Source organism: Aspergillus pseudotamarii, assembly GCF_009193445.1.
Source record: "Aspergillus pseudotamarii strain CBS 117625 unplaced genomic scaffold BDV38scaffold_6, whole genome shotgun sequence".
NCBI classification, from domain to species: domain Eukaryota; kingdom Fungi; phylum Ascomycota; class Eurotiomycetes; order Eurotiales; family Aspergillaceae; genus Aspergillus; species Aspergillus pseudotamarii.
Window position 1 is genome coordinate 117,395 of NW_022475020.1, and position 12,945 is coordinate 130,339.

Genomic DNA, 12,945 nt, shown 5'->3' on the forward strand with positions numbered 1-12,945 from the left:
TCCAATGATTCATTGTTTCATGTTGGGACCATATCTCGTATTTCGAAGAAATTTGCAGGGTACCGGTTCCTCATAGAAGCTGAGCATGGCCCACTGTCTGAGCATGGCTGATGTTAAAGCCAAGAGGAGTAAATCCTTTTTCGATAGTGGAAAGGTGCCCCATTTCTCCTTGATTCTTGATTACATCCTCATCTTCTTTAGGCTAGCTATTTCTCACTTAGTAGGCGTTGTGGGCCCGCTTAGCGGCCTGGAAGAACCCAGCTAGATGGAAGCCCCTACCAACATTTTATCGTCTCTGCCACAATCTACGTGATCTCAGAGCCATGATTACACCCAGTAAGGGTATTAGCAAGCTGTTAACTACCAAAAAAACAAGAGAATTGAAGTCATGAGAGTTAACTAGCACGCTCAGCCGATAAGCCGAAACTTCACATTTCATCTTAAGGACCCTCCGGCTTATACTATCAGAAAGCTGACTCGAACATTGTTAACGCAAGACCGGGCGCCAAGACCGGGCGCCTCCCATAGTAACTGTGGATGCTTCAGCAGGCGTTGCAGGGGCCTCTCCATCAACTCTCCGGAGATATATATCTACGCTCTTGTCCCTCAGAGAACCCGACTTGACTTCGGATTGGCCGAGCGGCGCAGCATACATACTCTACAGACGTAGTATCAAAGGGGGATATTCGGTGAACAGCGAATGCGGGCCTGATAGCTCTATGCGTCAAATTCGGCCTATTTCTGTCGCTCTGATACAGTTTGTACTAGAGTCCTTTGAATAGTGATATGACTTTTTGAAGTGGCAGGGCACATTTGACGATTCAAAGCCTCCTGGCTGCTGCTGTAATCGATAGAGTCCTGAGGCAGGGAAGACAATACGGTATTGGTCACATTGCTGTCATGTTCGGACCTACAATCGGGGAGCCAGAAGTTCGGATCGTGCGAGTTCTTCAAGCCATGACTTCTCAGGCTGGAGAGTGGGTATTGGCCAGAGCCTCGTCCGGAGCTCCGCTCATGCCGAACGTGCGATAGGCTTTCATCCAGAAGCCAGCGGAAGAGGGGACGAAGAGTTATGAGGCTGCTTGCTGTGATTCCGAGGCCAGTTTCCACGACGGACCAGATGGCGATCTGGTAGGTGGAACCTTGAGCCATGTTAATTACAATTTATATTTGAAGGTGGCCACCATAGGCGCGCCCGGCTGTTTGCTTCCAGAGACTTACGTAGGAAATTAGCGTCGGCATAGAAATGAAGGAATGGAAGTCGAATTATGACGGCGACGCTTGCACTAGCACGAAACCATTAGCCGCATCCACTTTGACAACCAAGAAGTATGGACAAGATCGCTTACATGGCGCCCATGCTGAGAATTCCTCCAACTGCAAACTTTGTCCTGTTATTCATCTGAAGCTTCCAGACGAGGAAGTAAGGCAGAATTCCAAGCGTCAAATCACACACGATTGTCAGACAACTGTAAACATATGCGATTTTTACTAGCATCTTCTCAGACATGCAGGTCCCTGATTTCATGGGATCCGCAAAATCCCAGAAGTAGGATATTGGATCGCAGCCCAGGAGCAAGACAAGCCAAAACATGAGACCGATAGCAACGGTAAGACCGATATTGCTCCAAAGAACCACACAATGAATCTTTGAAACTGTTAATCGAAGGAGGGAGATAGCAATAGATACCTTGGTCAGGGCAGACGCCCATACGTAGAAGATCTGACTGAGCCACCAGTACTGCGAAGCCACAATCCTGCTTAGCGACCGCGATATCCGAGAGGTGAGGTAAACTGGAGATTCTCTTTCAAAGAATCAGCACTTACTAGCAAGGCCTTTCTATAGACTTCCATGTTGGTGAAATCTGCCCTTGAGCGGCCGACCCCATTCATTGTCCCGATGAAACAGCAGACGCTCAATATCACAAATAAAGCCTACAGAATCATGAGTAGAAGATCTTTGCTAAATTATCCCATGGATAACCCACTAGAGCGGCCAGGATAAGAACGTCATCCCAGCCAAAGGCCCTGAGGACATACAGTCGCACGAAGGTCCTCAGCAGGACGGTCACAGTGGAGAGAGTCATCATCACAGCAGACACGACGAAGATAGCCAAACTGGTGCCTACGAGAGGCATTGAAGAACTCATTTGAAGATGAGTCGTTGCCCTGGTTTTGTACTTCTGTTCGCGCCGCAACCCAATATATCAAAAAAAGTGCTGCGAGCACTTCCTGACTCGCTGGTTGCTATTTCGGGTGCTGTCAAGGTCTCATCTTCCCAATTCTTCAAGACAGAACGATGGAGAGGAGCAAGTCTCCCACAAAGAACAAAGCTTTGAGAGGATAAGGTCAAGAGGGGGAACTTCGAAATCTGCGATTGGGCTGTGGAGTTGAGTACCATCGAAGCAAGGCCGTGAATTTTTCTTGAGTGAGGTCTACCCGTCTACCCATGGATGGGTTTGCTGATCCATAAATTAAACTACCGAAGGCGACACGAGCACCAGTAATGCAGTCGCATTAGGATAGCGGTCCAATTCCACTGGGATCCCTCGTGTTTTCCCCTCAGGCTCGTGTTGTATTGCCCCATCAAAATCGTCCAAGCCCCTGAATTAGGGAGGCGAACTTGACATTCTCTCTCCACTAGCCGTTCGTGTTGGGCTTTAATCTTGAACCCCTTCGATAGAAGGAGCCGCGGCTGGAAGGTAACATCGTCCGAGGCAATCGGCCCGGTTCTAAGGGGATGGCTCCACTACAGTTGGCACTAATTACACAGATCCTTTTGCACTAGGTCCCTTGGGACCAACGGCAGGAACGAACAAATCGCTATCCAGTAAGTAACAGTTGCTTCCCATGCATATGTGAGCCTTTCCAGCGGATAGGGTTGGGGCCCTAGCACCGAAACAGTCGATCTTCACAAGAACTTGGAACTTTAAGCGGACGAAGAGCGGCTTCTGGAAGTCAAACGGCCGGTTATTGTGGAATCATGGCCATTATGTACGTAATGGGCAGTGCTTGTGGCTGTTAAGTTACTCTAACGCGTCAGCGAATTTGGTTTAGCTAACTAGACTAAAATAAAGAATCCGTACCTGGTCTAGCGGGCTGTGGAACTGAACCTTATTTCCAACGAGTCAGAGACGCCTATAAGCTATAATGTGGGTAAAGTATTTAGGTAATATTGCTGACAGTAAGTTATATGATTCGTCTCTCTGTATGCCGAGCACCATTGCTCTGAACTCTCCCGATCAGCGGTCCGCTCTGCTCTTTCGTATTGTTTAAAACTACTACACCTCTTAATGTCTAGACGGCCAAAAATACAGATGTAGTTTATGTTACCGGTGTATACACACATGCTACGAGGCCGTAGCATATAGATATAACTCCATGGAACAATACTGTAGCTGATACTTACACTTGCACCCTTGTAGATGCTTGGCTTTTGAGATATCAAAGCCTCGAAGAGTGCTATTTTATGTAGACGACGAAGGGTGTCCAGTTGGCTACGGTGTCCGAAATATGGAACATGACTCTGTCCAATCTTTCGTTGGGATACAATCCCAACATACTCACCATTAGCTAACACAATGGATCTCCATACCTTAGATCCACTCTGACATGTAGGCTTAATCTAAAACCATGGCCGTTTCAAGCTGGGGATCATTGGTGGGGAAAGTAGGACCCTGACGTCCACTATCTATTGACTAGGGTGGAAAGATCTGCTCCTGCTGTGCTACAAAGCACACTGGCACAACGCTTGTTAGGTGAGGTTGAGTCGCCACATCCAGAAAGTCCTCCGGACTACGCAGGCTAGAGGCATCTTGTTTCAGACTGACATATTCGCCTACAAACATGCAATCTACAGAAGCCTTTCAAGGATATCGTGTTCGTGGAACTCTGAATCCAGAGTCAATGATTACCAAGAACTTTAGAATATGGTTCTGTACTGCACTTGCGTGGGCTATGATTGTTAGCTTCAATGCGCCGCAATAGCCGATCTACAATTGCCTTCCCGCTCGGCTTAAGATGGACTAGCAAGCTTTTGTTATCGTGGGCCCAGAGAGAGTCCATCCCGCTTGGACCGAGTCTGTAGCCTAGCACTGCCCATGAGGTTTATAGGGGTTTGCTTGAACTGCTGGTCAGTTCTCTGTCATTGCTTACGGAGTAAGCTTCGTGTAATTAGTGCTAGACAAAGTCTTTGGTGTAACAGCAGATTACAAGGCTGGAGCTCTCTGGTCACCACAATATTCCCTCTAAAGTCCACTTGCAAATGTTGACCCATACATAGCAAGTCCAGATCATAGAAATGGCGTGTCCCTAGAGAGCATTTGTAATCTTTTTCGTCTTCTCTATTTCCCTTGTGAGCCGATTATGGGCTCTTACAGTGTGTCAACGCCCTCCACTTCCCTAGGATTATTGAGACGGATAGATGTTCTTTTCCCGAATGCGCTTAAATAATCCACTTCATCGTTCCATATGCTTTCAGAGCATCAGACTAGTACACAGCATGAGTTAAGAGCTGCATTGTTTATTTTACATTGGTCAGTCAATTACAGCCTAATCGTACAGTACACCAAGTTAGAGTGGACATTACTGCCGACGGAACGGGGGTTCAAAACGTCGGGCACACAGTAGACCCACGCACAGAATATAAGACTGTACGGAGATTCCCAGCCTCTCTCCTTCCGGTCCTCTAGCAGCCACGCTGTAAAGAACTTCTAAAGCGGTATATTAAGTATCTCCCAGACGCTCAGTTGCGCGACGTCCAGAGGGGCTAAGTATACAAAGACTAGTTACGAGGTTGACAGAAGCAAACAACCATAGACAAGAAAGAGACAGGCCCACTCTGGTTGTAGGGAAACCTTGATTGACAGAAGATCTTGCCATAATAGAAAGATATCTCGTGTCATCCGCATCCTCTGATAACCCGAACACCGTAGGAGACTCCACCGAACTGAGACATACTTGTACCTCGCTTAACAATGGTAGTTAGTCATTGGCTCTGTTTTGGCTTCGGTTGCCAGGCATGAACTCTAGTTCTCTACTGAGGCGCACGTCCCGGACATGCTCTGTGTGGAATTAACCTACCACTTGATTTACTCTTTAGATTCATAGAACAGATATTCTGTCGAAGGTGACGAAAGCTCGATTTTAGTACAGACCGAACGAACTCTATTTGCATGAATAGGTGTCGTACCGTACTAGTTTGTCGTAGTAACCAAGCGCCCTGAACACTCGGTCATGACTTGAGCTAGCATAGATTTACTGTTAGGCTGAACTAAGGTCTTGAGGGTTTGTAGAACATATTTAAGAGTACTTTGTCACTGCCAGCGCATTCCAGGGGTAGTGCTGAGGGCACTATATAGGTAGTTGGACAGGCGTCCACAACCTCACGAAGCATTAGCGGCAAACTGTGGCCATCAGCGCTGGGTTGGAACTGAGGCGTTACTTATTTCCCTGATAGTACGCATCATGCAGAATTCGCATTACAACAGTGTCCCAACCGGCGGGAATGATACCCTCCGCACACAGCCTGACGTTGTGGTGAGTTACAAGCACCAAGCATCCAATATATTACTAGGGAACTGCTCCGCAATAACACGTCCCAGCAAACCTCGTCCAAGATTACGGATGGTAATGAGGGCACGGATCGGCAAAGTCCTGCTAGACGATTGAGATTTCAATTGTGGCCAAGAGTCAAGCAATACGCCCCTTTTGGCACCACAGGAAAACTCCGTGCCCGCGAACTGGCAGCCAGTCAAGCAAGCCCTTGCCTGTCAGAGATTAGTACCAAACATTCCGACAGAGCCACGATTGTTTCTGAACACGATGATCGCCTGGGTACATCGCGATGCAACGTTAGTATCCCAGATGGCAAATCCAGGTTCATCAACACCGTCACACCAAATCCTATGGACTCGCGTAAGTGCATGAGCCTTCGTCTTGTGGTCGAAAGCCGAAGCTCATATTTTACATCGAAAGTTCCAGCGACCTCTCCCCATACTGAAAGATTAAAAATTACTTCGACCGCTAAATCGCCAACCAACCCTGTCAACCATGCCATACTTCACCCAGTTTCTGGGCCCCTTATTCCTCCCTCACAGACAGGAGTTGCGTCGCTGCAGCGTTCACCCCCGACTAGCAAATGTCAAGACGCACTTCCCAAAGCTACAAAGACAGATACAGAGGGCGCAATGCACCCAGCTGAATTATTTGCCGTCAGCGCGCAGCCTGAAACAACAAGTCCTCCTCCAGTGCCCCCAAAGTCACCACGAACGATGAATCGCTCTCTAAAGCTCCATCAAGAACAATGTACGTTCGTCTCACCATGGAGAGATCCCCCAACTTCGAATCACGGAAGGTACTTCGCATCCGACCCGCTCGGTACAAAGCCTCCATACAGGAGCCAAGCTGTATATCAATACAAAGGCCCATATACGGCCCACAGTGGAGGAACTCTGCTGGGCCGACGATCCCCAATTGTACACAACTCACCAAGCAATTGCGTAGGGCAACGCCATACCACAGCTGAAGATGCATCAGCGGAGGTAAGATCTGCGTGTACAATGTCTGGGACACTGCAACCAATCCGTGGCATACATGTAAGATATCAATCGGACACAGCCGTCATACAACGGGGCAGATCAGCAGGGACGAATGGCACAACTAGTAAGAATCCAAACCAGGGATATTCATCAGCAGAACGCCGAGCATCCTTCATGCTCCCTTTCGCAGTTGCTCCATCAGGTGCTAGATCACCTTTTCTGCCAAGGGAGATAGAATGTTTGCATCCCTACTCTAAGAATCCGGCTGAAGAATTCAAAGTACCGAACTGCGGTGAAGGCAGGGCACTTTCTCTGGTATGAGGCTAGGACCCGCGGTGTTGTATGTTAATCCCCACCAGCTAACGTCATGAAGGAACTTCAGGTACTTGAGGAGCGCTGCAGACATATCCGCCGTATTTACGATTCGCTCGAATTCGAGCTTCGTGGTCTGCAGGAACGTACAACTCGGTTCCTCGGGTCCGAAAGCACGGACGGTGCTGAGTGCAGGAAAAACGTGTTGATCCGAACGAAAGCTATAGCAGATCTTGACGTGTCCATGAAAGGTTGGGCCAGCAAGTTAGAGCAGGCTACAAACCAGCAAGTCTATCTCCGTCAGAAGCTTGCGGAACATGTGGCGGCGACTGCGCACCGCGACACGACCAACCCAGGGCTTGGAATATCGGACGAGCCGAATCATGGAACTAAGCCTGCAATGACGTCGAATCTTGTGGATACGAGCCGCAGAAAGACAGAATCCATTAAGGTCTACGTAGACGTGAATGTCTTCGAAGAAATTGCCACTTCGGCGGAAACCGAAAGGTAGATGGAGCTTACGGGTTACCCCCACAAAGGCGACCTCTCGTCATGATATTCTTCATCCATTCTGAGCTTGTCCTGTCCTTGTTAGCCTTTTACTGACAGCTATCCGCGCATACCGCCGCTCCCTTTTCACAAGGCGGCGTTGAGGACATCGGTTAGCAGCCTTGGTGGGCTCCCGCGTCAGATAGATAGATGTTCCATATCTCAGACCGGCGATTCAGGCAGCAAAATTCGAGTGGGTGTCGGAGAAGAAGATCGCCTGATGAAGATGGATCTCTTCTGCTAAGCAGAACATTTGGCAGTCCAGGCATTGCTATTTGTTGTACGTTTGGCGCTTGAAAGAGTAACCGAAGAACCAACGGTGTCGTAGGATTGGATTATTGTTATCATTGTCGAAATTATCAATAAGTACAACTTTGACACACAGCTCAATGGTACGATCTCGGTCAATCATATTCACGGCCGACTGAATATTTTCCAAAATCTGCTTGATTGCAATTCCGTTTGGATGAAACGTAGAGAAAGGAGGGGATGCCGGGAGAATGTTTAGAGCAAGATAGAGGTGGATAGAATGCTGTAGAAGGCAGAGTCTGAACAATAAGCGCGAGTATCTCAGGCGGTAGGTTGCTTAAACCCACCATTAGGATGAAGTTGTGTCGATCAGCTCTAACAGTAAGTTCTCCGACATAGCCAGATCCTGCTTCGCTTAACAATTTCAAGGTAGGACGACAGCAAGGAGCCGCAAGGTGCATGTGCTTTTGGGCCACAGCCACAGTACAGCGCCTTGCGCCAATCGACCACGTCCCACGCGGCTTGTGGGGTTTTGTGCGCAGACACTGCCAGATATATAGGAGTAGCGCAGCCCAATCGGAACGCAATGGACTTCCCAACTCTTCTCAGAAGCCGATTGTTGGGTCAATGCGGACTAAACGCCATACATGGAAGCCGCTGCTGCACATCAAATAATTCTGCTCTCGTTATAACGTTCCGCTGGCTACAAAAAAGATGAGGGATAAATTATCCAAGTTGGGGAATATAGCCATCTTCAGCCCCGCCACACACCGCAGCATCGGCTATTCTTCCTTCGTCCATAGCCCCAGTCGGATTTCTCAGATTTATTAGCTCAAGGGCAATGAATAATCGAAGAGAGGAAATCCAAGTGGCTTGAATTTCTTGAACTTCAGCACCGGGTGTTACAGGGAGCTTGTTCTTAAGGTCAGCCAGTAATAGTGTAAAATTGGAAATTAGGGATGAGAGATAACCCGAGCGTGGAAGAGTACATATCCCTCTTGACAGAATAACTAACTGTACTACAACCACGCTGCGGGCCAGTTCCAGGACAATACCCAGATGTACGAGGTCACTATAGTATTAACAGGCGTGATCACCCGCGGGACGAGGTTGATTCTTCAACAAAACATCTGAGGAGAGCTATTGGCTCGGTTGAGCAAGAAACGTCTGATTTCTGGCAAGCATCCAGTTGCTCTTTTGCCAGAAATCCCTTGCAACATTGGAGTTCGCAGGGTTCATCGGTCACCTAGAGAACAATTCTGGCTACGTGACGTAAGTATAACATTAGAGGTACGCGATTCCTAGGATGTGTAGACAATTTGCAAATGTTATGAAAGATTAAGTGCACATTTTATCAAGTACGGGGGTGGCTTGAGTACATATACTGTCGCACATAGGAGTACAAACTGGTTCAACTTCCAGCATCATTGCGAAAGTTTGGAAAACCACCCTCTACCGCCTATTATTTTGCTTCCTGGGAAGCGTGGCTGCACTAGATTACGCCGTATGCAGTATTTCGTTCGCCCTAACTATGATTCTGATATATCCATTCACTGTCCCAGCCTATCTATCATACTCTATGGCTATGCGGACACTGCTCCGCCCCTATCAAGCAGATCGGGCAATAATTGGAAACTATTACTATCTGTACTCCTTTTGTATATTGAAGACTTGGTTCCACTCGGGTACGGAGGCCTATAACGGCCACCCCGCGACAACGGGTTCTTATCGATTTCTGCCAGCCGAATTCCCATGATAACCCTAAGTATTCCGTAGTCATTTCTCTGCTTATATCTAAGAAACTAGTACAAATATTAGAAAGTTTATGTATTTTCTATATTTCAATAAATCTCCCTTTTAGCAATAAGAATTACTAGAAAATGGCTCTATATTATACGTGTAATGGGCTGTATTGCTAGACGTAGATCTACAATTAATTTTAAATACCCTGGCCCCTGAATCTAGGTACTATTAGAGTTGGCATCGGGCTGGGTTCAGGCACCAAATCTAAAACTCTCACCCGGAATTGCTGGGTTCCGGGCGGGTTCGGGGTGGGCTTTTCGGGGAACCAAGCCAAGTCTACGCGTCGGCGGAACGCGCTAGTGTAGTCAGACTTTTGGACCCCCCATGTAATAACCTTAACAGGTACCTCTAACGTGGGCATTTGTTGCAAGACGGGTGCATTAAGCATGCGGTACGAAAGACGGAGCTCGAGAGCGTAGGTACGCGAGATAAGGCAGGAATGAAATGTGGGCGCAAGATCGCTGTTGCTGGGTAGGCTGACTGGGATCATAACCGATGCTGTGTAATAATAGCCAGCACCGGAGGTGGAAGAGTGTCCAGGTTCCGTAATAGAGCTGGCTTGAGAAGACTTGTCCAAGCCGGAAGAACCCGAATAATGCGGTAACATATGCTTGGCCCACCTGATGGATGAGATGGTCTGTGAAGGAAGGGAGCTGATATGAACGTGTGCCCCTCGCGACATTTGGTCAGCAATCATATTATTGAAACATGGATAGTCATTCTGCGGCTTTGTACTGAAAAGAGTCGACTGTTTGAGAGTAGGGTGTATTTTCGCAAGTCTTGGGGGCGGGGTGTCTCTGACAGGATCGAAGCGAAGCTGCAACGCGACATGGATGTCCACTGTATTGGTTGGTAGACCTGGTGAGGGAACCTGGATTGGCTGTAATGTAGATGCCACGGCTTTAAGTTGACCCAGCGCCTGTCTTTTCCATTGGCTTTTGACTTCCCGCACAATACTAGACCTATCCATGTTGGGCTTCTCAGGACTGCTGAAGAAAAGCCCTCCCTCATGGACAGGAACAAGATGAAAGGGTTTCGCACAATCAGCTAGTATCTCCCGCTTTTCATTGTTGTTTGTAATTTGTCCACACACGGTAACACGGATGAGGTAGCAAATCTCGCATAGGTTTTGGGACAAGTTCCTCAGATGCAGAGTGGGAGGGACTTCTGTGTGTGCCTGTGTAATAATCGTGTCGGCTGTTCTATGGCTGCACGATTTCAAAGGTAACCGATTTGGAACAACGAATGTATACGGAAATTGGTAGGCTTTTCCTGGTCTGAAAACACGCGAAGCCGGGTAGTTTACTTCGTCAATAGGTTGATCGAGGGTTAGAAATGTATGAGAGGCACCGGTTTCCCGCTGAGTGGTTATGGGTTGCAACAAGTTCACCCGCGATGAGCCTAAAAACACTCAACGTCAGTATAGTCTGGCAATGGAATCTAATAGTGAACAGGACGGTGGACCTTCTAGGCTGATATTGACCTCACTGAACTTGGTTTCAGCATCCACAGTAATTGTCACTTTTCCGTCAATCCGTTCACCTGTCATATATCTTGGCCTGGGGTTACCAAATTCAATCAGTATATTGGGCGCTGAACATCTGTTCCACAATGGACAGCTGCGGGAGGTGGGCGACATGTTTTAACTAATCGTTCTAATAGTTCCAGGACAGGAAAAGATCGGGCGAACAACGTATATCTCACTCTAGCAAGGGAGAATGTGAACCTCCAGGCGGCCTTTTGATTTGGCACCTGTCACTCCTGGCCCTTTTATTTCCCCATCTTCTTCTTTTTTTTTCCTTCTCGGCTAAGAGACAGCAATTATTCATTCTCAGTAATTTGGAAGCTCAGATCTCCACACTCGGGTACATGCTCCCGAGTCGGCTATGTAGTACATACGCCCTATCCGACGGTCTGTATGTCCAGATTTCCGGCAGAGTCCACCAAAGGCTGATCGATCCCACTTTTTCTGAAGTGTAATAAGGTTTAATCGTAGGTATACGGTATACAGACCATGGGTATAGGGCGAGGTGTCTTCACATGGGAAATACGTGGCTAGGGGAAAGACGTGTTAAGTGCGAAGGAATAACTATTCCACGTGGGGAATAAATTGAGTAATAAGTGGATTGAATATATGCTGCTCTTTTATGTTCTTTAGCCGGTAGATAAGCTTCTCAGTGCATTATGCTCTCGTGCAAGTGCTGTCGTCGTCCATGTAAAGCACGTATCTCGTCGGGTGGCAACTTTGTATAGCTAGCTAGGAATTGCCGACCCGACTTTCCATCAGGGGGTGACCCAGTTTACTGGTACTAGGTCGGAAAATAGTAAATCGGAAGACATGGAAAGGGGAAAAAAGTTGACTTTGCGTGACCATGCTGCAATGGGTGTACCGTATCCGGGTACATGTACCCGGGCGATGACTATATCTCGCAGTATAATAATTAAAGTTTTCCACATTTATCCTAGGGCTAAAGTATGCTTCGGAGCCTGCACGTCAAGGCCACAAATTGATGTACCACAGTGTGGCACACACTTTTGACTCTTTTCTCTTTGATCCCAGCTAATGTTTGGAGTTGGAGGCAGAGTAATCAAAACCGGGGTAACGTTCACATTAAGATAGGGGTTGTTAGTTTGCCAGCTGAGACTTATACAAGTAACATCCGAGATGGCCGTGAGAGAAAACTCTACAATGGACGTTTGCGGAATCCCTCTTAGTTTACAGTGAGCGCGCAATTCATGTTATTGGTGGTAGTTTTATGTTGTGCTGTTACTGGAGTTTTCGGTCTCCCCTCATTAGTTACCTGCATCCGGTGTTAGACTGCGATGACGGACATGTATGGATATGACTTATAACACGCAGTAGTAGCGTTCTTGCTTTGCGCACAAAAATGACAGAAAAGAAATGATGTTCACCCTATAGCTCCACCTGAGTGTAGAGCCTCATCAATTACTTCATTTTAAGCCCCTCTAAGCTCCATCGGTTTTAGCGGCTTGTCTTTCGACACAACCAGTCATAGAACTGATCTACACCGCTAAAGCGGTGGTATTAAGCGCATGAGAGACGGATTTAAGCGGCTTTAGGATTTGCGACCTCAATTCCTAACATCACGTCCTTTTTCAATATGTTAAACAGTTGAGAACATGCATTGACTCCCATGGCCACACTTGATCTTGTCTCAGTATAGCTTTACACTCCTCAATGGGGAGAAACAATAACATGGCAAGAATTCTACATTGTTAAGATAATATGAAGGCCTGGATTTGTAAGGATCATCTAACAATACTGATTAGGCACTGGCAGTTTACCGGCGAGTAATAGCTCTGAGCCATGTACATGCTGAGCCCGGAATAGCACTCCGTTGCTCGTTGCTTTTTCCTTTTGGACACGTCACAATAGAAGGTGATCGACTGACGTGTCCGCCCCACAATTGGTTGAGTGATAAAATTCGTTGAGCTTGAGGGAAATTTCCATTTGAATCTTCGGATACCCCGG

At 47.5% G+C, this 12,945-nt stretch overlaps 3 protein-coding genes across 3 annotated transcripts; 1 reads left to right on the top strand and 2 right to left on the bottom strand.

The window, feature by feature from the left end:
- Window positions 1-735: 735 nt before the first annotated feature.
- On the bottom strand, window positions 736-2,138 carry BDV38DRAFT_278588 (pectinesterase precursor; the record flags this gene model as incomplete). The annotated part of the gene is made up of 5 exons (XM_032058771.1): window positions 736-1,142; window positions 1,222-1,286; window positions 1,350-1,741; window positions 1,828-1,935; window positions 1,989-2,138. The coding sequence occupies 5 exons, from the start codon at window positions 2,136-2,138 to the stop codon at window positions 736-738; spliced, it is 1,122 nt and encodes a 373-aa protein (XP_031917869.1).
- A 3,328-nt stretch (window positions 2,139-5,466) lies between these two features.
- On the top strand, window positions 5,467-7,362 carry BDV38DRAFT_278589 (uncharacterized protein; the record flags this gene model as incomplete). Its single annotated transcript, XM_032058772.1, has 3 exons — window positions 5,467-5,538; window positions 5,604-6,542; window positions 6,913-7,362. The coding sequence occupies 3 exons, from the start codon at window positions 5,467-5,469 to the stop codon at window positions 7,360-7,362; spliced, it is 1,461 nt and encodes a 486-aa protein (XP_031917870.1).
- Window positions 7,363-9,588: 2,226 nt separating this feature from the next.
- Window positions 9,589-11,091, bottom strand: BDV38DRAFT_278590 (uncharacterized protein; the record flags this gene model as incomplete). The annotated part of the gene is made up of 2 exons (XM_032058773.1): window positions 9,589-10,853; window positions 10,917-11,091. The coding sequence occupies 2 exons, from the start codon at window positions 11,089-11,091 to the stop codon at window positions 9,589-9,591; spliced, it is 1,440 nt and encodes a 479-aa protein (XP_031917871.1).
- Window positions 11,092-12,945: the final 1,854 nt, after the last annotated feature.